At 35.8% G+C, this 25,268-nt stretch overlaps 2 protein-coding genes and 1 pseudogene across 2 annotated transcripts in view; 2 read left to right on the plus strand and 1 right to left on the minus strand.

The window, feature by feature from the left end:
• LOC126875972 (venom serine protease Bi-VSP-like) overlaps positions 1-25,268 on the plus strand; it is a 198,067-nt gene that overhangs the window by 33,597 nt on the left and 139,202 nt on the right. The window lies entirely within an intron of this gene.
• On the plus strand, positions 51-11,286 carry LOC126876019 (carcinine transporter-like). The gene is made up of 11 exons (XM_050638930.1): positions 51-186; positions 4,795-5,055; positions 5,357-5,552; positions 5,882-6,156; positions 6,349-6,474; positions 6,927-7,067; positions 7,174-7,279; positions 8,012-8,115; positions 8,181-8,395; positions 8,791-8,966; positions 9,425-11,286. The coding sequence occupies exons 1-11, from the start codon at positions 131-133 to the stop codon at positions 9,641-9,643; spliced, it is 1,875 nt and encodes a 624-aa protein (XP_050494887.1). The 5' UTR covers positions 51-130; the 3' UTR covers positions 9,644-11,286.
• LOC126875994 (organic cation transporter protein-like) lies at positions 12,917-23,373 on the minus strand (annotated as a pseudogene).

A 25,268-nucleotide genomic window follows, 5' to 3' on the forward strand; every position in this document is an offset into this window, starting at 1 on the left:
AAGTATGTAATTGTATATCTGTCGCGGTTCATTTTATCCTTCTCTGTTGCGCGAACCAGCGGTTAGGAGCGACACTAAATCAAGTGGGAATGAAACTCGTTGAAACAACGCTAGACATGGTAACGGATCCATGACTGTGCTTCTGTTATTATCAACGCCAGTAACGGTTAAACCTATTGCATGTGTGTAAGTTGGAAGTTACGTACATAACTTATGCACACCCGTTGTGTGTTTCGCGATCCCATATTTCTTTTAATTTGAATTTTATGAAACTTTTTGTTCGATAATTGATGTGCCATATTACATCCGTCACATTCAATGTTATATGGTGTAATTTCTTCAGTTGTGGTGTTATGTAAGTTACGAGGTCATTCCTGTGTTTGGACATGTGTTTGGAATGTAGTGTGTATCTTTCTCTTCGTATGTACATAGTGAGTAGAGACTGTCTGTCTTTCGCTAGAAGAATATTCTGCATATAGTTATTTACTGTTCTTGATATTTGATTTTGGAAATTTAATTTTCGCTTTGCTTGTATCTTCGAGCGTAAGGTGAAATTTGTACAGACATATCTAGTAATTTGTTAATCGTACTGTTCGAAATTATTGTGTGTGTGAATATTTCGGTGAATATAAACTACGAAAACCTGTCCTTGATTTTTTATGGTAACAAAGCAGTCTTTTCAGAAGAAACAATATTCATAAATCAGTCCCTTCGCAAAAAGCTAATTCTACGAATCTTGTTAGAAGAAACCGGTTGACGAAACTACGTGTCCCTTCAGGAGAGGTCTAATTTATAGAGGTAGCTTGCAAGAAAAAACCAATCTCACAAAAAGCTTGAGCATTCTTAATTAATCCTCTTTAGAATTCAATTACATTTATGCCTTTTGTAAATATTAATTCTAAAATAACGATGCTAACATTTCTAACCTACAGAGTATCAACAAATAACATAACGCAATTCCCCATTTCAATTAAATATGAAAAATATACTAAAGTCGATCCAAGATCAAACCCGGCAAAACAAACGACAAATTTACCTGAAAAATCCACTGAATTCGTTTCAATACATCCGTTATTTAAATTGCAAAAATCAATTGTGTTTCAACGTCAATTTTTAACACCGTCCATATATCGCAATTTTAGTACGCGACAAGACGACAATACAATTCATTTCAACACCATTGAAAACTTTGGCTGGCTTCGGACAACCGGTTTCCGGCGTGGCGCCACTATGCTTTGGAGAAACAAGGAAATACATATGTATGCACCTTGCTTTTTGTGAGACAGAAGAACTCTGTGTCTCTGTTCTACCAACGTCGCTGTTGCGACGATTTGCCGCAAACCTAAATGGAGTTCGATCAATGGCAACGCGAGCACGTGGTCCTCGATGTTCGCGATCGGAAAATCGTGTTTTCCAAACTATTTCTAGTTTCGCCGGTTCCACTGTCAATCAACGTTTCTTCCTTTGGTTCCGTTTCTCTTCGATTCTCTCCTTTTTTATTGGCAAACACGTGTCACCGAGTATCGTGTTCGTCTTCGCTAAGCAAGCTTCTATATCAGCGATACGCGAGCCGGTTTCCCCTTCATATTTGTACAAGACTTCGTGAACATCGGACATTTTTCTCCTCTCTTTTCGAATAAGAAAATCCTATCGTTGTTTAACTAACAATTGCATTTCTTTAAATGGAAATGTGGTCGTGTCTCCTTTATATTTTCAATTAGCCAGGGAATTTAGGTTTATTGCCGTGGAAACTTGATCGGTCGTTTACGTAAGGATCTGCGACTCTGCTTCATCTTCGAGGAAAATTTCATCGAATACAATCGTTTCACTCAATGATTGGATCAGTCGAAAGGGAGATTCCGTGACTGCCTGTATAAATATTGATCATAGTGTCTCTTGAAGGGAAGCTGTACCAATCTTGTTGATTTAACTACTGATCCTACTTTATCCTCGAGAAAAATTACTTACTTTGATTGTTTGACCATTAATTTTAGCGTTTCTTCGAGGGAAACAGTGTTGATCGCTCGAGTCTGCTTCTTTCTCAAGGTAAATTGTATTTACTATTTACTCGATCAGCTATTTTATTTTCTTTTCCCGGAGAAACCTTGTTTCTCGCCTGTTTGACCATCCATTCTTCTTTGAGATAAACTGCAGCGATTATTCGTGTAATCAACAAATCTACTTTTTCTTTCTTTACGAAGGAAATCGTGTGTTTAACGAAATCTCGCTTGTTTAGTCATTGATTCCGCTAACTTTTCCAAATAAATCGTCAATCATTCGCTCGATTGCCAATTCTAATTTTGCTTCGAAGCAAACTGCGTTGATTATTCGTATAACCTTTTTAATAGAAACTGTTTTTCGCCTATTTTATCGCCAATTTCCTTTTCAAAATAACATGTATTAATTATTCGTTTAATCGCAGATTTTATTTTATTTTATTTCTATTTCTATTTCGTTTTATCATCGATTTTCCGCCGTCTTCAAAGAAACCCACGTGAATTACTTTAATTGCTTTTTCAAACTAATTTTATTTCTTTACTTTTAAATTAAGAAGCAGCAACGAAAATGCTACAATAACGGAAAAATTCTTCGGTTATCTCCAGAAAGAACACGAAGGTATCGAACTTAGTGTATTGAGACATTTTGTTCGTTGGAAGTTAGTCGACGACATTTGGAACGGAAAGATACATTTGACATGATTTAGTGTGACGTTGAGAGAGAAAAATGGTTTGATCGAGGGTGCCCTTAATTACTAATTTCATAACTTGCTGTTAATCGATCTGACAGTGATATTAGTGGATGTGGTTGGTAGTGCCTGATTAATCGTGATCGATATTTTGAACAAAGAGCAACGAGAAACGATCAGTTTGGAGTTTCACTTTGACGTCGTGAGACTATCGTTAATTAGACATAGAAGAATCATTTGGTGACAGGTAAGGGTTTCAACTTCTGTATTCATTTTCTTCTATAGACTGAATTTAATTTTTCGCTTTGATAATCGTTTATGAAAGAGAAGCGATAATTATTAGTTCTACCTAAGAATGTTACTAATAAATTAGGAAAAAGAAATTTTGATTGGATTCTTGATAACGAGTGAAAATTAATTTAAAAGATTGTATTTGGAATTTTGAGAATCGATCGAGTCCTCAGTTTCAGTGCAATGTAACGTTATCAGTCGCGTGAGTTTGGCTCATATGTGATTTATGTGCAAGCTAAATGTTTCCAACAAATTGTAGCATATTGATTTCTCAAAGTACTGTATCAAATGTCTTGTAATTATAAGCAATTGTTTCGTTTGGACGATCAAGGGTAATATACTCTATTTTTTATTTTAAAAATGCCGCCATTTGTGTAGACGTACACACGCAAGTATTTATTATGTAGACACGATGGCTCGTAGACACGAACGTTTCTCGTTGTCGTATTTTCCAAACAGGTCAGTTATTTCGAGCACTCGACCACTTTCTCGCTCCTGACAATGACATTAGTCATTCTAATCGATGTCTCGAAATCGATGGTTCTTCTGTCAGCTATTTCGTTTCCGTGTTTATTCCATATGATAATATTGTTTCACGTATTCGCTTAAATTTAATTGGCAAATGATTAATTTCCCTGAATCCATTTTCAAGTAAACATATCAGTTTAACCTTTTGCTCTATCTGATACGAAAATGAACAATTTGATATAAAAATTTTGCGAAAGATCGATATATTATTTTACTTTTAACTTGGAAATCGTTCTCTTAATTTTTCAATATCTAATTAACCACCTCAGTCCCTAAGACCGTCTGTTTTAACGAATGGTAAATAATCAAATAATTGCGTTGATACATCAGAAGTACCATCTTCTTATATCCCTGATATTAGTGTTAAAACAGGTTTGAAAAACCTTCAATTATTTCATTTATTCTTAGCCTTCGATGGCTTAAAATTTTCTCGGTTATTTTCCAATAGAGTTCAATATATTGATCGAAAACTTAGTTTAGCTAAGCACTGTAACCGGAAGTCACCCTTAAGTCGCCGGGTAAGAGGATTACGAGTAATAAACAAACAATATTAATCAGAAAATTATTCCATTCAATTTTTCTCCTGCATTTAATTAAATATGACAGAGTCGACAAACTTTCCTTCGGTTCTTCTATCTCATTTGCAAATCTATAATATCGATATCCAAACGATAACTCGAACACCATTAACCAGCACTCGAGGCTATTTCTTTCGTCGAAACTTTCCTCAGATATGTAGATATCACGTTGACATCGCCGCGTATACCGAATCAGCCCTTTTTAAAGATGATCTCGCGAGCGTGGTTCGTATGCAATTCAATTTGAACGAGTCGCGTGTCACGATTCACTTGACTCCCGGCACAGTAATTGGCCGGCACTCGAGCAAACACTTACGCTTAATTTAACGTTTAACCGAATCGAAAACAAAGCGAACAGTTGCCGGACTTCGCTCGTTCTTTCAGTTCATTTCCGAACGTCTTTCGATCAGCATATCGGGTCTCCTCTTTCATCTCCGTTGCCTTTCAAAATCTAAAATCATAATTGAGACTTTGCTGCTCGAACTATGGAAGGGGAAAACGTGAATGACGGGTAAGATTGTTCCTGCGTTCTGTCAGAAAATAATTTCCTGTTTGTGGGAGAGGAAAGGAGCATTGTAATTGGAATTACAGAATGTGAAACATCAAAGGAACTGCCGAATGACATTTATTTCAAAGACTAGAAGACTGAAAACTTTGTTATACGACTTTTATACTGCTACGCCTGGAAATCAAGGATGGATTCTGTTTCAGCGAAATGAAGGACGAGAAGAGTAACTCTATATTGCCCACTGAAGCGACTCGATTGAGACCAAGATTGGAAAGTTTCGATGATGTTCTGCCGTATGTCGGTGACTACGGGAGATATCAATGGCTGTTGTTATTGTCGTTACTACCTTATGGCGCGACGTACGCGTTTCTGTATTTCTCGCATTTTTTCATTACGATTATTCCCACGGAACACTGGTGCAGGATAGACGAATTAGTAAACTCGAATTTCACCGAAGAAGAGAGGTAAGTATGTATAATGAAGGAAAGAAAGAAAAGGAGATATACGTAGCAACGAAAGCTCCTTTAAACTTTGAACGATATTTTTGATTGTTCGTAGAAAGTGACTTTAAAATATTGTGAAAAATATGCGAGATATCGCGATTTCTGGAATTTCTCGAATTTTCGAACATTTCGAAAATTATTAGAAAATATTGTAGAAAAATTTCACGATAAGATACAAGATATTTTTGGATTACTCTGTCTGGACTTTGGTTCTTATTTTAATAATTAAAATGATCAATCATCTATCGTATGGGATGTTTAGGATTAAGATAGCGATTCCAGTGACGAACGTTTATCCTTATTACGAACAATGTCAACGGAAGGACGTAAACTTCACAGAGCTGTTGAAGAGCGATAAGAGCCTGAGCTCATCGGGCTTCCAAACAAACAAAACGATAAAATGTACTCAATGGGAGTATAATTTTACGCAGATTCCATATCCTAGTATAGGAACTGAGGTGAAGTATTCACATCGTTGTCTGAATCGCATGCTTCGAAATTCTTACACTTCTGCTGCGTTCTTTGGGTCATTTCCGATCTAATCTAACCTTGTTATAGTAAATTTCATAAGTTTAAAGAAAGTATAAGACGATAATTGTTAGTACGGATAATTCCTCGTTCCGATTTTACGCGAACGTTTTTTTCAGAGCATAAAGAACTCTTTCATTCATCGAACTGCGAGCAGAATCGAGATATAAAAATTCGAAGACCGCAGCAGGATTAAAATTATATTCTGAAAAATATGAATCTGGTTTTTCGCTGACTAACTCTTAACCTTGGTGATTAGCTAGATTGGGTATGCGACCGAGAATACCTCGTATCAACGGCGCAGGCCATCTTCTTCTGCGGATCCATCATCGGTGGTTTCCTAGTCGGTTGGATCGCCGATCACAAGGGTCGTATCCCAGCTTTAATGTTCTGCAATGGTATCGCCCTTTTTGCCTCCATTTTCACTGCCAGCGCAAATAGTTTTTGGTCATTCGCCGTCTGTAGGTTTCTCACTGGACTGGCGTTCGATAACTGTATCAACATTCCTCTGATTATCGGTAAGCCTTCTACGAAGTAGAAAGTGCGAGAGGTTCGACCGATAAGCCAATGTTTCAGTCACGCGAGAGATAACGTTAGTATGAAGTCAATGTTTCTATTACGTGAAAGATGATGTTGCGTGAGAAATTTTTGATGAATTGTTCCTCGAAGATAATTTTGACGTTGCTGTACTCGATTGAACTATACGGTTCGAGTTCTTGATTCAAGAGCTTTTGCCACCACCAGAGATGAATATATTGATTTTGTTATTGTTAAAGATCGTTTCATCGATTTTCATGTCGTCGAGGATAGTTATATCTTGATATTCTTAAATCGAGTTATACAAGGTGGTTGGTAATTGGTGGTACAAGCGGAAAGAAGTCGAAAATATAGAATACAAATTTTTTTTTTTTAATTCTTCCATCGAGACAACGATCTACAGTGAGATCCGTTATAACGAGACGCGATAAAGTGCACGCGTATCGAGCGAAAATTCAAAGTCGATTTTCTCGAAAACAAAGCCTCGAACGAAAAACGTTTATTCTATATTTTCGACTTCTTTTTTCGCGTAGAATCACCCCCTTTCCGCTTGTACCATCAGTTACCAACCACTCTGTATATTCGTTCGAAATGAAAATTATCACAAAATTTTCAACACGTAATTCGTTTAAATACGTTAGAAGCAAAACACGTGTATTATGTAGCGCTTTTTGTTATACGGACCAGCTCAAACTCGGAAAATTCACGTTTGCAGAGTAAACGGATTAATTTAAAATCGGAATTATATTTATAATCTTACAATTATCCTACAACTACATCGCAGTGGCCAGTACAATTTTACCATGGATAGCCTATTATATCGCAAACCGGAGATATTTTACTTACGTTACTGCCATACCGCTGTTATCTGTCGCTATCACACCGTGGATTCTTCCCGAGAACGCCCGGTAAGTAAACTCCTAATCGTTCGATTATTCGAATTCTCAACTTGCGCTTTGAGATTTATGCAAATTTACTTATCGATCCATATCACTCGTATTTGCTCTGTTCAAGCTGGTACGTTTCCAACGGGATGATGGACAAGGTTGTTGAGAAACTACGGAGAATAGCTAGGATCAATCGTAGAAATCCAGACTCGCGTATTTACGATATATTAGTTGTAAGTTCGATCAAATAGAATTCTAGAAAGCTTACGCGAAATCATACGGTACAGTACTTGAATCTGTGCTGACAGATATATTTGATTCACGTCGAAAACACACAGACTCGCGAATGTATTTTAACATGCATAGACAGGTTTTAAAAATGAAACGCGATGAAAAATGAAATATGAAATGAAACTTGACTGTCGCGATTCCATTGTGGTATTATATCGATCTCGTACAAAATTTGAAGTAAATCTGGGAATTTATATAGAAATTATAAAATATTTACAATTTACAAGTACAATCGGGGATAAAAATAAGCTGCTATAGTTAATGGAAATAGATGTGAAGAAAGTATAATCAAATTAGTATCAGCCTCATATACTTGAGTTTTATTTATTATATTTCCTTCTAATAATATGCAGATAGTTCAGCAAATGATTGAAATGAATTTTTACATTTTCTCCACTAATCCACTTAGTTTTGTTCCCGACTGTATTTCGGATCAGAAAAGTATTTAATCAACCAACCACCCATTATATTAATAAATCTCGATATCAAAAGCCATGCCGACTAATTCCATAAAACAGAATGCAAAGTGCCACTGTTCGTGCTATCTATTAATGACGAATACAATGAAAATAAAATTTCTTTTCAGTGTGTTATGAATTTTGAACTGTGTAAGGGCTAAAGGCACGACTCGTATTATATCTTTCGTTAATTATTCTCGAAATAAATTCTTGCAGAGTAACATGGAGGCACCGGACAAAATTCAAGAATCAGCGACGCTGCTCGATCTGTTCAAAACGCCACGGTTGGCGAGAAACACTATTCTTCTAGTTGCATTCTGGCAAGTATAAGATACGAGTTCATGTTGCGATAAAACCTTCATAAATAACCGATACAATCTTGTAGGTGTTTTACCCTGATCTCGTTCGACGATCACGTGTATTCATTAAAACTTATCCAGAGCTCGGTGTTCGTGTCGTTCTCGATCGCCTGTGCCACAGAACTTCCAGCTGGGTTATTACTCGCCCTGTTGCTCGACCGATGGGGTCGTAGACTCTGCGGATTTCTCACGATGGCAATGACCTGTGTACTCAGTATCGCTGAACTTATGCTGCATTCCAGTAAATATATCGATCTGTTTATTAAAGTAAAATTAAAACGATTATAATGACGTATTATTGAGAAAAATCTGAAATTAAGTTGATGATGAATGTAAAAGAATTTTGGCAACTTCGAAGGTATTAATCTTGGAAAATAATTATTTTGATGGAACTAGAATTTAGGAATTATTAGGAATTAATTTAGTGGCGAAATTGAAAGAGGTGTGCACATTTTAGAAGCAATAATTTTCTATATGTTGGTTTTCTAGAATTTGGAGATTTATAGAAGTTTAAAGTTTGTGTGAAATTTTAATTTAATTTTGATTAAGCTTCGATCGGACTATATTTTTAATTAAACTTACAATCAAGTATTGTGTATCCAGGATTAATTTTGTATTTTTTAATTTATTCCCCAGTGCTCGCGAAATTAGTAATGTCAATATTGTCGCGATTCTGTCTGAACATGGCAGCCAATGTTGGTCTTCAGTATGCAGCAGAACTTCTGCCCACGCCAGTCAGATCGCAGGGCGTATCTTTCATTCATATTTTCGGAATAGTTGCACACTCTTTGGCGCCATATATCACTGACTCGGTAAATAAATATTTATACTACTATTGTTGTTACAACATTTTTGAAACACCGCTAAGCACATCCACGTTCAACTTCTCTTTAATTTATTCCAAAAGATACAATAAGCGCTATTAGAAATTATGAAAAAGCTCTCATGTAAATTTTCTCATGATAATGTAAAATAGTTTTTTTCTTACCTTAAAACAAGTTGTTTCCTGAAGAAGTTAAATATTATAAAAATCTGATCAAAATATTTCTCACTTTCTAGAAAGCCCGTTTTGGAAGTTGCAACCAACGCTTTTCTTTAACTGATCTTTAATCAAAAAATTGAAATTTAAAATAAAAAATGATGGAATAACTTAAGATATGAAACTATATTGGTTGAAACTTTCTAATGAAACTTTTTAAATGAGAAATACTTTGACCAGATTTTCATGGTATTTAACCTTTGCTCATATAAATTAATATTTGTTCATTAGGCTGCAATTTGGGAGGGATTTCCAATGCTCATTATCAGCACGGTGTCCTTTTTTGGCGCTGCACTGGTTTTGTTCTTGCCGGAAACTGTCGGCCAGAATCTTCCTCAGACTATCAAGCAAGGCGAAGAATTCGGAAGGGACCAACATTTCTGGTCGTTGCCTTGCTACCATAAGACACACTTCAATGGACATCAACACTATCACTCCTGTGAACGATAATTATCTGATTTTTAATAATAATTCAATTAAAAAACACGAAGGAGGATTCGTGTTTTTTTAGAAGTAACAATATTACAAGCGGATCAGTCTGACGATTTTTGTACGAGAAAAAATCGGAACATATTATTTTTCTATTCTCCTACATTAATTTTTATTTTTATCGTTTACGTTTAAGAATTTGTAAGCCTTAATTCTAAAAAGAGCGAGCTTAGAAATCGTGTTCCTATATAATTTTTATTATTATCTTTTAAGAGCTTTTATAATTTTAATGCTAATTTTCACTTGCGTTACGCACGTTCGAATCGTTCAGCGGTTGGTGCTAATTTGATATTCAAAGATATTACGTAGAATAATATCGAAAATGTTACGTAAATTAATAATTACGTAATTTATTAATTACGTAAATAATAAATTAGGGAGATTTAAATTTTTGATTCCTTTAATGTTTTTAACATTTTTTACTGGAATATATTGGACAAAATCTTATTTAAAAAAATAGTACGTTTAGATAATTTTTCTTTGTGAAAAGAAACAGTTTTATATCTTTTGAACGATTATCCACGTATTTTTAACGATTATTTATCTATTCGTTATATTTTTTGTACGATTTTAAATAACGTACAATATTAATAAAATCCAAGCTTGAAGACTTTTTAAATTATTGTTATAATTTCTTCAGCACCAACTGCTGGACTTTTATCTATCTAAAACGAGTTGTACGTACATTAAAAAAAAAATAACTCTAATTGACTGTTTCTATGGTTTAGGAAGAAGAAAAAAAGAAAGGAAAGAATATTGTAAGCAAATCGTGCCATCGTATGACGATCAGTGTTCGTCGTTGTGCCAATAACAACGCAATCAATCTGAAGAAACCTATTCATAGTATTCATAATCATCACTCACGTATATATTCGCGTATACACTCACGTCCATAAGATTGATTCACCGAATAAAACTTCCATAAACCTTAATATAAGAAACAATTCTACTTTTTATTTGCACACACATCGACGAATCCCCCGAACAAAAATAAACTGCTAAATATCTCTATAATTAAATACATTAATGCTCGATGATCCTCGTTCATCGTTATACGTCTAATCTAACTCCATCCTATAATTAGGAGATAACGATCACTTATGTTACAATGTATTAACCCTTAACAGCCGAACTTAATTATAATTAATTATAGAAAATGAAATGCTTCATTATACGGATATTTGAAGTAATATTCTGTATTATACAGGGTGTCTGGTAATTGATACTGTGATAACCAGTGGTTAGTTAATATGGTTAATAACCAGTGGTACAGAATAATACTATGTGAAAGGATCTGTTGAAAATATAGAACGAGAGATTTTCGTACGACGTTCGAGAGAATGAAATTCTGAAGCTTTGTCAACTCGTGTTCACACGACATTCACGAAACATATTCAAAATTTATTTTCTCGCAAATACGAAGAATCATCAGTTACGAAACACTCTGTACTATATCACATTATTATATCACTATCGTATTGATAAGAAATGTCGATATTATAACTCCTTAAGACTCCCTTAATATTTATTTGCGATTCAGCTTAATATGTATTGGCCCTGTGTAATTTCAAGATTAAAAATATAAAAGAATTCATTCCTGATTACGATATCGTACATGATTTACAAAATCATCGACCGTCAAGGATTAAATGAGAATTCTTTCGTCCAGAATTATTTTCCAGACGATCGAATTATTATCCATTGCATCACGAGGATCGAACTAACTTGTAGCCTTGAACAATTATGTACAGTTGAATCTCTAGCGTAGGAATATTTCAAAGAATCTCAGGTTTTGAGGAACGATAGCTGATATTTGCAACGAACAATAGTATGTCTTTTTAATCGGTAACTGAAAGCAGGGGCTAGTCTCATAAGTACGCGAATGATTCTAACGATCGAATGATTCTAGTTGCTAGAATCATTGTTTAAAGGTGGTATAACGGAGATTGTGCGCTTAAGACGAACAGGTCGGAGGATCGAAAGGAACGAGATTGGAAATATTCGCGTCTCTTCGCGAATCAGAATTTTACTATTTCTAATTGAACACGTGACGGAGTTTCGATCTGTTTCAAGTAACATTTAAACCTGAATGTTACGCCGGGCGACTCTCTGCCTGGCCCAGGTCACACACCGCGGGCCAGACGGACACCAGATGTCCGCTCTTCCGTACGGCGTACCCTCAATAGTCTTAAGCATCCGTCATAAACCCGAGTCACTTGCCTGCTAAGGTCCTTCAAACAAACATCTGTTTCCGAGGAATTTCTCGAGACTATTGTCTACCACGGCTTAACTAAGGAAAGTTGGTTTTTCGCACGTACGCCGCAACTGTCCTCCCACTAACCACTTTCTCTCGAGGGCGGTTGAGACCCTTCGTTTAACCAATTAGAAACGAAGCCTATTCCCTCACTCTCCTAAATAACATCGGCACCAACAAATCCGATGGTCCCGTGCGCTAGACACACCCATCCTTAGCTTTCCTCCGAGACAGCATCGTCTCCCAAGACGGTACTGATTTTACATCCTTCGAACGGTCAACATCCTTCGAGCGGGTAGACACACCCGCAGATCAGTCACTCATTCATCTCGTACATACGCACCAGTGTAACTGCCTTCGTTATAAGTTGTGGAATAAACGGTGAAATATAACTTACTATACTGTGTCATATTCATTCAACCACCTCTGTTATCTTAACCGAAACAGGGGAACGACTACTTCGCGGCGTCGATTCATCGAATCGTAGCGAGAATTTACGCCTCTCGCTGACGCGTTTTCCTCGCGACCGCGTCTCTCCGCGAACGGTCGTAACACTGAGCATTTTCAAAATTAACTCATTATCTATCAATTTTTCTTCTAAAATTTGTATATAATTCTATAAATTATTTACTGCTTTTTCCATTGGATTTAAACAGAACAATTTCGGAAGAATGTCGAACATTATGTTAATATCCTTTGTATTAAAAAAAATTCCTGCTTAAAAAGATCCTACAACTTTCATTTTTTAATCTCAATTAGGTATGATGGTAGCTAATGAACGCTTAGCAATTAATTGTTTTAATGCATTCCATTTTATGAATGATCAGTAATTACGGATTCAAGGATACTTATTAGAAGTAATATTCTTATTATATCTAAATATATCAAATAGAGATATTTCTCGTATTAATACTGAAAGATCATAAAAAAGAAAATATCATAAAAGAATTTCAATTTTGATGTTTCATTAGAATAATATATATATATATGTATGTATATATTTAAATTAAATAACAGAGATCTCAGAGTTTTCAAAGCATTCAACGTGTTGATGCATAAATGGATGATGAAAAAAAGCCACGTTGATCGAGCGAACGCAAAATACACTTCGGTTTAAAAGTCGATCGAAACTCTCATTTCAAGTGTCGGCGATTTATGAATCACCTATATTGATACAAAGGCGATTCGTAATAAAGAAGACAGGTTGAAAGCTTGACAATGCGCGAAGACAGCTCTCTTCTTGTGTTTCGAGTCTCGTGGCAATCCTTTGTTATTCACGGTATTTCATAGTTAAATCAATTCAACTAGAGTAATCCTTCAACGAGAAAAGAAAAAAAAGAGCAAGGAGAAAAAGATATAGATCTTTCTTTTCGATTTTTAAAGCGAAAGATGCATAAATACTATGGTATATTATTTCCTTATATATCGTTTCCTTTAATACGTATATCCAATACTGAATTTAATTGTACATTTACATAAGATACTTGAATCGTTTCTCATTTCCAACACTTTACCGACGTTATAGTACGCGAAATAATTACATCGCAATATGTGAACGCAACGTACTTTAAATGCCGCGTTCTTGATTCTTTAAATTTCTTCACATTTTTATACAGTCATTCCAATTAAAAAAAGATACACTTTATCTTGTGTGCAACAAAGCTACTTCGTCGATGAAGCGTCAATTAATTGCTTAAACGTATACCTTGTGTAATTTGACGATTCTTGTCTCTTTCACTGCAATAATCGATACTTCCTCCTAGTTTCTCTCAATAGCTCTCCAATCTCAATACGTTCGTAATATCTTAACATCTAACATCACACGCATACGTTTAATAACTATATTTACAAAGAATTTGGCAAGTTTCACGCCACTGGCAATTTCATGTCACTGACAAGTTTCATGTCACTGACAAGTTTCATGCCACTGACAAGTTTCATGCCACTGACAAGTTTCATGCCACTGACAAGTTTCATGCCACTGACAAGTTTCATGCCACTGACAAGTTTCATGCCACTGGTAAGTTTCATGCCACTGGTAAGTTTCACCCTACTGGCAAATTTCGCGCCACTGGCAAGTTTCGCGCCACTGGCAAGTTTCGCGCCACTGGCAAGTTTCGCGCCACTGGCAAGTTTCGCGCCGTCGCCAAATCTAACCGCTATAACCTAGTACAATCCATTTTTTGAACACTGCCAGTAAACGCTGGATTTGAAAGGCCTTTCTTCTTTCTATAAGATTTTTTCAGCATTTTGCTCCTGTCAAATTGAAATAAACGATTATTAGTAAATTTATATTGACATAAGGCGGAGGAAGAATATTATAGAATCTATACTTACGAGGATATACACGGAACCCACCAGAAACTTTGTTCCTTGCCGAAGTCGTTACCCTCCTGTAGGGTTTCTGGTAATTCCTGGTTCAACGTTTCTGGCAAGCCAAGGGTCAGGAAGGCGTGTCCAAAAGACAGCAAACCGAGGGCAACCAGCGGTAAAGATGGATCAATGTCAGCCTAAATTAAATGAAAAATATTCTCCCTTTTATACGCTTCTCTTTATACCTCTTTTAGAAGTAATAGCGATTAATTCCGCTTTCCGCTAATTCCTTAATTTCCCTTCGATTTTCGGGAAATAAATGAATACTTCCATAAGTTCATTTTCGGTAATAACATTACACAAATAATAGTATACTTTGAGGTAAATTTATAATTCAAAACAGAATAACTTACACAATAATCGAGAGTGTCCTCGCAAATATTCCTCTTCGTATTTTCTGTATACTTAATATTCTTTTAAATATTAATAAAGAATATTGGTTGAAGACAGAATTTGAAGAAGTTGTCAGTATACAAAGGATCATTGGTGTTACCTGTATAACGAGATTTTGTAAACATTCGTTTCATTTAGAAACGAAGCTATAGTGTAGTATCGCAAACCTGTAAATAATTACAGACAATAGAAAAGTTACATTTCCTTCGCAAAAAAACGAAACGGAGGAAAATATATCGAAAATCTATCTTGTTTCCGTGATTCGTAAGATCGCAAGAAGAATCCATGGCCGACAAGGAACATAATTTTTCTACAAATTAAACCAACTTAAAAAAACGTATTTCAATAACAGATAATATTAGTCGTAAATTAAAAAAGAGGTTGAGTAATTTTCGGATCGTAGAAATACGATGTCGTTAACAGAAATTTCGATTCACTTATCAGATAAATAATGTAAGGTCCCAAAATGTGGGCGATATAACCGATGATATGGATCAAAGACACGCCCTGAGCTCTCACCACAGTCGGCGGCATTTCCGCTGCATATTGGAAACCAATATTCGCGGCGATATTCACCCCAAGACGCGCTATAATCGCCATGGCAACCATTGTCGAACCTTGAATAAGTTGAGAAATATGTAAATGCCACGATCGCCGCATTCCACGCACGATACATACACCCGATGCGCGCATGGTCCAATTAAAAATTAAATGTCATTCCTGTCGAGTATGTGACGTTGAGAAATAAATGTCAATCGTTAATGGAATAGGATTTAAAGGCGAAAAAGAAAAAGAAAAGAAGAGAAGAAGAATATTTGTATAAAAAAATTTTATAAGATTCGATTATTATTAATACTAAGTAAAATGACCGGATTGTATAATTGTAAATTCTCTATAATACGATTTTAAATAATACGGGTCTATATTATTATGTCGTTCAAGTCTGTTGTCTATAAACGATAAAAGAGAATTCGAAGGAAAGTTTTGTTGCAAGATGAGGAAATAAAAATAGTAAATTGTTTTATAACTACAACGTTCTATTCTAAATACGGATTAAAAAATGTCTATTTTCCACTCCTTAATGTCCTTGAAAACACGGATATCCCCTAACGCTACCGCTTATCTCCTTACTATCTAACAAAAACATTATTCTTGCATCAAGCACGAGCTTTCATTTCTCAATCTCCCAAAGCTTTCACTGGAGAAGCTTCAGAAAAGCGCTTTTTAAAACGACCGTCGATCGATAAAACCGGATTTTTTCTATAAAATTCACCCCCGCTTTCTCACTGCTATTCACACGTTCCTGCTATTTTATTGAATAATATCGATTGACAAGTCATTTATCAAGAAATAAAAAAGAAAAAAAGAAAAAATGTTACCAGAAGGGATAGCGATGGCAACGAAGGAGAAAATGCCACAGAGGAACACCGATGCGAAACCCATCCATCGTCTGCCCCATCTGTCAAGGAAAAGGGCGAGTAGAACAGCGGCCGGAAGTTCCGTGAGGGACGCTAAAGAGAACGACGTGAAAACGTCGGGGTCCAGAAGTTTCATGTTCCAAACGTGGCCGTCGAACACCCACACCATCAGCAACCTAGAAAAAAATCAGCCGAGTCATACATAAATCACGCTGGACTTCAAGATCGTTTATTAATCCTTCGCATACTCGTTCCCTCGCGTTTGACGTTTATCGATGCTAATTATATACTTAAGCAGATTCTTAATGACCCACATAAAATGCCCCATATACTCTCTTAATGTTCATTCGAGTAGTTTGTATCTAGTTTATGGTAATTTGTGTCTATTTTAATACTGGTTTTATAAAGACAGGGAAGTAGCGTCGAGGCTGATTGGTAACTTGGTTGAATTAACGGTATAATATAATTGGAATATCGTGAGGCTGAGAGTTAAGAACATATTCTTAGTTAATTTTATTTTAGGAAATGCAGGAAGATTCAGAATTATCATAGTATTAAAAACAAAGAAAATATAAGAAACGTAAAGGAAGTATAAAATTGAATACCTTTCCTATCTACAGGGTGGTTGGTAACTGGTGATACAAGCGGAAAGCGGGTGTCGTACGCGAAAAAAGAAGTCGAAAATATATGTCGGGTTATGGTTAGAATTTTGTAACAACTCTTCACGTGAATTAGCCATTGTTTCACAAAGCCGAGATTATATTTACACGTATATACAGGACTATCACAAAGCTTAACAAATAATAAGTCTAATGAATAATAAGTTTAACGAATGATAAAATTAGTGAATAATAAATTGTATGAATAACAAGTTTAATGAACACTATTAACAATGTCTTTGGGTTCAAACGAATCCACAGTCAACGGGATAACTCTTCACTAAACGTAAACTAATCTTAGGCGCAAAATACGATTGTTGAAAATGCTCGATGTATCACTCTCCAAAGCAATCACACGAATGCCAGCCTCGTGGAATTTTTCTCGCTGTACGATTGCATTTGTTTTCTATACCCGTTTGGAAGCATCGAGAAGGTTCCAAACGCCGTTGTTAGGCAGTTTCTGCCTGAAGTTTGATTATTAATACAACGTATGTCCTATTGTATCGACACCTCCGAGGCAACATCACACGTGGCTAGGCCCGACATATAGAATAGAATTTTTTTTTAATTTTTCCGAGCGAAAATTCAAAGTCGATTTTCTCGAAAACAAAACCTCAAACGAAAAATTTTTATTCTATATCTTCGACTTCTTTTTTCGCGTAGAATCACCCCCTTTCCGCTTGTACCATCAGTTACCAACCACCCTGTATATCTTTTCGTATATGATTGTAAATTTCTCTGGTGTCTTAGTTTTTTCTAAAATAATATTGTAATCATTGCTGAGAATTTACAAGTAAAAAGTTCTAGCTGTGTAGTTTGTTCGATTGATGTTGGAAAGGTTAACTTACCAATAAATGATGAGCATGATAATGATACGACCAAGTCGTGGCAGCTTGAAGAGATGTAGGACAGTGTATTGATTATGCGATTGATCCTTCTCATTCATCGCCTTGCAACTTTTCTCAAATTCGTCGAATATTTCTTGCTTCACCTCTTTACCGTTCACTTTAGCGAAGTTTTTCAGCATCTCGATCGCTTTGTCCACCCTGCCACTGGTTATGTACCAACTACGGAAGTATATGAAATACGCAAACGTTATAAAAGCCTGTAAGAAATTTTCAAAATCATCACTTTCACCAACCTTTTGTATCGACAAACTTTTTGTGCAAATTTGAATAGAGCTGTCTAGTTACGCATCAATCATTTATTTTGCACAGCTAAAAATGTGATGGCTTATCGAGAGAAAGATGTTGACCTTGAGATGTTTTATTTACGAGACAGAGGAATCGATGTAATAACCGATCCCAAGATAGTATGTATTGCTGGATAAAATATTACCCAATTTAATTCAGCTATAATTTTGGAATTTTTATGGTCCGGTCTCAAAGGACTTTTGATGTTTTAAGAGAAACTTTAACGTAAAAGAAATTTCTTATATTTCTTTGAGGATTATTTTTAAAGAATTTTCCGATGATACGAAGATACAAAAATAATCCAAAGGACGAGGTAAGATTAAATGTCTACTATACTATCGTATACTAATTTACTTACGAAATTTCTTTGTATTATATTTTTATAATGAAAAAGAAATTGGAATTAAACTACCGTGCACTTTCAGGAACAATCCATGGTCCTACAAACGCAACCACCATAGGACACGCGGTGACCATGCTGAGAATCCTCCAATTTGAGATCCAATATGCGATCCAAGGCAGAAGACTCGAGGCTGCCGCGAAATAAAGTCCAAACGACATGTTCGCTACCAGAGTTCGATATTTCGGACCGACATATTCGATCACTGAAAGAATAATTCGTGATATCGTTATTGTATTACATCGTTATAGAAATCTTCCCAAATGTTTCGTCAATTTCGTTTCTTCATTTGATATAATAATATTGTTTCCTTATTTCCTTTAGGTTTGTCCTTTCTTCGTTTTTTACCAATCTAATTTCAAATATTCAGACTTATTTGTAGATTTTATAAATCATTAACATCGACAATGTAAGATCGTTTTGAATTAAAAAGAATTTTAAAAGGAACACTGCTTTCATCTCAATATCGAACGGAGAGTGCCTCAGTAATCGTGGTATAACCGAAGATTATTCTCCATAGGGAAATAGGTCACTCGAAAGATACAATTTCATACCAGAAAAGTATACAGAATTAAGTATCCTGTCGTTTAAAATAAAATATCTTAAAGTATCCCTAGACACATGTAATTTTAATACCAAACTAGATATACAATTACACAACAAATTTCAAATTACGAGATATAATTCCAAAATATAAAGTTTCAGTAAAATCATTTACCATTAAATATCTTAAAATTGATATCGTAAAATTCGAATAAAAATTTGACTTAAGAAAAAACAAACCGACATAGGGCAATAAACATTTATTCAAACACGTCATAAATAGTTAATCGTTACGTAAAACGGGACCGATACCGGTGCCTCATTATTAGGTCATAAATTATAGTTTTCCTATTCTCAACAGCTTTTTCTCTCTTATAATTTTCTCGATGACTCACCGATAATGAAAAGCACGTTGAAGCAGTTATCGAACGAGGTACCGACGACTAATCTCGCCAGACAGAAGCTCCAGAAGCTGTTGCAAAACGCAGTGCCGACAGACGCGATGAAACCAACCGCGTTACACGCAACCAACGCCGGAATTCTGCCACAATGGTCGGCTATGTAACCGAATATTAAGCCTCCAAGAATGCTGCCGACGAAGAAGGCCGATTGTGCTGCTGAGCCGAGGAATGCGTGGTCGCATACCCATTCCAGCTGAAACAGAAAAGGGGGATGCTTTATGATTGCGGCTAGTTATGAAAAAACACCGCGTGGTTGGAAAATCGATAGAAGGTGAAGAGAATAAGCAAGACGACGAAAGGACGAGTAATAAATTCCGTAGTTTTTTAATATCATCAGAATTGAGAACCTGAGTCGTAGGTTAGTTAATTGTAGTCTTTTGGTAATATTTTTAGTAATAAAATAGTAGAGGTTGTTTGCATAATTCTTGGATATGATTAGAGAATTTGTCATAGTGGAAGGAATATAAATTTGTTAAGTAGAAGATAGTATCTCCCGATTTAAGCAGGACTTTTTAGTAATAAAATAGCAGAAATAGAAATTAGAAATAATAATAATAACAATAAATATTCGATAAAAATTTCTTGAGTCGTAAGAAGTTACCAAATGCGTATTTATACGTTCAATTCGAAATATCTGTCTATTGTACAGTTGTAACTTTCACTTTCCGATTTATGCGATATTATATAAACGGATTCATGTTCGTGATTTAATACGCCGAGACGTACAAATAATTAAGGATGACAAGGTTAATTTTATGTTCCGCTATAAACGAGCTCTGTTAAAATGCAAACAGCATAACAAGTAATTACACCTACGTCTAAGTTCGTGCAACCAACAAGGACTTTTTTTATAATGACTGCATTATATGCTATCGTCAGCAGCTTTACGAAAGACCGTAAATATTTATAGAACGACGGCATGGTTTTATTGGCCAGGATGGGTCTGCCTCTCTGATACCACTCTCCAATATGTCGGTATAGTTCACATTGTACATGTTACATCGCGAAAACGAAGTCGCACCTTCCGCCAGCAATTCCTCACTCGACGCTGGAGGGATCGATAGTGCAATCCTACATAAAACAAGAATACGTTACATTAACGGTGATGAAATTTGCAAGAAGTATTTTTAAGAATACTAATTTTCGTTTGATTTTCTTATCTTTTTTTAAATAACCAAGGAAAAATGACAGCAAATGGTAGAGAGAGGGAGAGAAATGGGAAAAATAAGATGAAAATTCTACTCAAAAGTGCATAGTTTTTAATCCTAATCTTAAATTAGTCCAATTCCTTGAAACTTAATTCGAATCCTGTTTAAATAAAAAAAGTGACAAAAGTAATATACATAACAATATAAAAATCTATAATAATTTCTCTAATAAAGAATAACGACGATATCAGTAACAGTAATAACACATTATCTTTAATAGTGTTTACATTTCTGCATTTTAAAATTTTCTGTAAAAGTAAAATTCGCATAAAAATCCGCGGCCTACTTATTATTTATAAATCTGCTGTTTCAAAAAAAAAAAAAAAAAAAAAAATCAAAAATGGGAAAAGTGAAAGAATAAAGTAACAGGAAAACAAAAGCACAAAATACAAAAGAGGAAAAGAGACAATGACCGTAAAAATAGGAACAAAGGCAAGAGCTGGAAGGACGATCGTCCCGTATCTATTGCACTCCGAGGCATTCGAATTGTGTTGGGATTTAATTACCGATCGCTGCACGTATCGGTGAGTCTATTTCCAGACAAATAAACGGTACGCGGGGAGATTCGAGAAATTGTGCGAAACGAACGATTTTCCTCGTTGACGGATCGTAGAAAACCAGATCTCGCATGCGTCGTCAAGAATGGTAACACGATTCGTTGGAATCGTGCCATCCAGACATCCTATCCTTTCGCCGGTAATTCCTTACGTTCTTGAAATAGAACACGTGAGAAAGACGTTGATAATAGTATAACTATGGAATCGCGATTTCCAACTATTTTTATCTCGTCGCAAACTGGTTACAGGTATTGTTACGTCGCGTAACATTCTACCTAGCCGAGGCCACACACCGCAGGCAATATGGCAACCAGATGTCTTCGGATACTCGCAGCGTATCCTCCATAGTTTCAAGGACCTTCCATAAATTTCATAGATTTCCTAGAAAAGGTCCTTCAAACGAAACAAACATCTGTTTCCGAGGAATTTCTAGAGACTATTGTCTACCACGGCTTAACAAGGGAAAGTTAGTTTTTCTCACGTACGCTGCAACTTTCCTCCCACTAACCACTTTCTCTCGAGGGCGGTTAAGACCCTTCGTCTAACCAATTAACGACGAAGCCTACTCCCTCACTCTCCTAACTCAAATCGTCACGAACAAATCCGATGGCCCCGTGCGCTAGACACACCCATCCTTAGCGTTCCTCCGACACATTATCGTCTCCCAAGACAGTACTGATTTTACATCCTTCGAACGGTCAACACCCGCAGATCAGTCACTCACTCATCTCGTACACACTCACCAGCGTAACTGCCTTTGTTATAAGTTGTTGGAATAAACGGTGAAATATAACTTACTACTGTGTCATATTCATTCAAACACCTCTGTTATCCTAACCGAAACAGGGGAACGACTACTTCGCGGCGTCGATTCACCGAATCGTAGCGAGAATTTACGCCTCTCGCTGACGCGTTTTCCTCGCGACCGCGTCTCTCCGCGAACGGTCGTAACAGGTATCTCCCCCACTCCCGTACGACACGATATTTACATATGCATTTACATATACAACGCAATACCTGGGTTTTCCTGATTCAATAAACACAGTTGTTTCGTGCAAGTTATCAGATATTATATTGTGGTTTTAAAGAAACAAATTGTCGCAATGCGATACGTTATCACAGCTGAGAAAATGGAAATCTCCGTGCAAGTGGAAGATTCTGTCGTCGAGAATATTTATTGCGACCTGCATGGAAAACAAACAGGCTTTCGAGAAGCCTGGTTTAAACTACGTGCACGTGACTTGAACAGATATGTACATGTTGGAATACAACGATATCAGTCGCATGCGGATAGAGTGTTTGATCGTACAGATTCTTCCATTCGTTGCCAGCGCCATCCCCACCAGCGTGCGTTCGTGAGATGCACCACGGCAGTTGGCACGTGCATGCTTTTTCAAAAAGACGCCGGAAGAAGCGTGAGGATATGAATGGAACATTCTAGACGGGCACGTCGAGAAGCTACTAGAAGGTTCTGTGCCACATGTGACGCCACACAGACACCCACACAGGTCACACTCATTACTGCATAGAGAGTGGGGCTCTAAACCTTTTCAAGGGCCATGGGTCACTAAGCCAGTCTGTGAATAACTAGCCAACTGTCTACATTCCAGAACGCACATTTATAACTCTCGAAATAATTGTTTAATAAATATCACATTGTATTATTTCAACATAAACATTGTGTCTTCCACAGAATATTAATCCTAATTCCAAGATTAAATTCTAACAGTACATATGCATATAAATTGTCTCCTATAGAAGGTGGTTAATTCTAGACATCGAAAGGAACGTCTTTAATGAAAACATGTATTGATTTGTTATACGATCAACATGATTATTGACCATTTCGATCTGCCGGAGCTGAAAATGTCTATCGCGTAACAGGGTAAATTCGAACATAAAGAAACTATGTAGGATCGTTCGTTACGTATAACTCAATAATTCAAATAAGACAAATTGCACATAAAGTGTCACTTACTTTTGTTTGTCTGTGAGGTTCCATCGTTCGAGTTCCGGAACGGTACACCAGTGTTCAGCTGGCAATAGCGTGATGAAGAACTGCGTGAAGTAGAGGAACGCGTAGACGAAGGTGAAGGAGCATGATGAAAAGGAACCATTGGTAGCGGCTGGCCTCGCCAACGTACGGTAGTATGTCGTCGAAGGTTTCGATCTTCGGACGTTCGCCCTCCTCGGCTTTTACGGACTCCGTCATGACTGTCATTATCTCGATATCTGCGAATCAATGATCCTCGATCACCTACTTAACTCGAATTACACGTTACGAGGAAACTAAGTTCAAGGTGAATGGGGTATTATTAGGTCGTCGAATAAATTCGTGTTGCAATGCGTTCATACCTTTTTATGTGTTTTACGAATACAGATCGATAAACGATCAAGGTGATCGATCTTATGATATACAGTGGCTCACGGAAGTACTCGAACACTTTCATATCACGAAACGTTCTATAATTTCGTTAGCACTCTAACGAGATACGATTATCGAGATTATAATAGTAAAATTTGGAATCAATCTGAGATTGTATATTGAAGATATATATACATGAGACAATGTATATATATTTCGCAAATATATATGTTAAATGAAAAATTAATATGTATATAACACATGATGATGATTTTACTACGTACATCGTGGCTTATTATTCTTATTAATTTAGCGAATAATTGACTGCTCAAATACTCTGGTAATTTTTATATATAAAATAACAATAATATATGTTTCCAATAAATATATGAAATTTCTATATACACGTTTAGATCTGTTTCAAATTTTCTCAATGTAATTACGACGATCGTGTCTCACTTCAGTGTCAATGAAATCTCAAAGTGTCTCGTATAAAAATCACCAAAGGTTTGTTTAAGTGCCCGAGTACTTTCACGTGAGCGACTGTTGTTTTAGTAGCAAGTTCTCTTATGTCTATCTCTTCGTTACATTTAGCCGGATAATTTCTCATGTTTATCAACGTGTTATGATCTTTCTCTTATTAAGCGGAGGAATCTCTTCTTCGCTAAATTTTCTTAAACGGGTTCAAGGTGAGGTGAACCACATTGTTGAAATCAAGATGAAGAAGATGAAATCTAAAGTCGAGATGAAAGGAAGTAGATGTTTGTATTGTCTAGATATATTGCCATGCTACTTTTTGACACGATATAATCTTAGGTAAAGGCTAATTCAAGGTGATACAGAGTGTACTGGAAAAAGTGATTTGAATTTGCTAGAGAGGAAGAGAAAAGGAAAGATCCTTGAACATTTTTGCAAGGTTATTGCAAAATGGAGGATACTATCGAAGGCTTATTGCTGTCACTTGTACGTTCTAACTGGAGTGTCCTTTAAATAATTTGCTTCTTATTAGATCCTTTTTGCAAATAGGAAGATAATATTTTTGGGACGTGAGGATTGTTAAATAAAAATGTAATGTAATCAGATGTAAATTGTCATTGGAATAGAAGAGTTTGTTTAGAAGAAATGATCATGAAATACACAAAATGTATCGTGCGTAATGTGTAAATAATAATTAATTCTAAAGACAATTAATAAAAATTTTAAATAATAGAGCACCATACCTCCGGTTCCTGCTTATTTTGACACTGTGCAGAATGTCACACGATTGTTGCCTTTTTTTTTTAAAGATTATTCAGTTAAGAAACAAGCACCAATAAAAAAGCAATTATAGTTAATTATTAAAAAATCCAAGTAGGTATTACATAAATAAAATTATCAAGGAAGATATTTATCGTAAAGATTGTGTGCTTATGAAAGAAGTAAACGAAATTATTGTAGCGCCATAGTAATTTGTATGAATCTTTGAATCTTGTTTAAATAAAATTTTCGATAAAAATTTGATTCTATCAGTGAACGATTACTACAGTTAATTACTGGATAATTAAAACAAGTAAGTAAAATTATTGTTACAATAATCCCGACAAATTCGTGATATTATTCAACTAGAATCGTTAAGAAAAAATTCGACACCGTTAGCGAACGCCATTTTACTTTTACTTCACGAAGGCCAACGTTATAAACGTTGAATCAAGAGCAATCATTTTCAATATAAAATATACGCGCGAAAGCTTTTGCTCCCTTTGATAATTGAATCCTTAATTTG

This window comes from Bombus huntii, unplaced genomic scaffold, assembly GCF_024542735.1.
Source record: "Bombus huntii isolate Logan2020A unplaced genomic scaffold, iyBomHunt1.1 ctg00000061.1, whole genome shotgun sequence".
Taxonomy (NCBI): domain Eukaryota; kingdom Metazoa; phylum Arthropoda; class Insecta; order Hymenoptera; family Apidae; genus Bombus; species Bombus huntii.

Excerpts from the sequence above, each read along its gene's own strand:
- LOC126876019 (XM_050638930.1), top strand. The coding sequence starts at position 131 with ATGACTGTGCTTCTGTTATTATCAACGCCAGTAACGGTTAAACCTATT. Across the intron at positions 6,475-6,926 it reads CGAGTTATACAAGGTGGTTG|CTACAACTACATCGCAGTGG; the intron begins GTAATTGGTGGT and ends CTTACAATTATC. Across the intron at positions 8,967-9,424 it reads CGCCATATATCACTGACTCG|GCTGCAATTTGGGAGGGATT; the intron begins GTAAATAAATAT and ends TTTGTTCATTAG.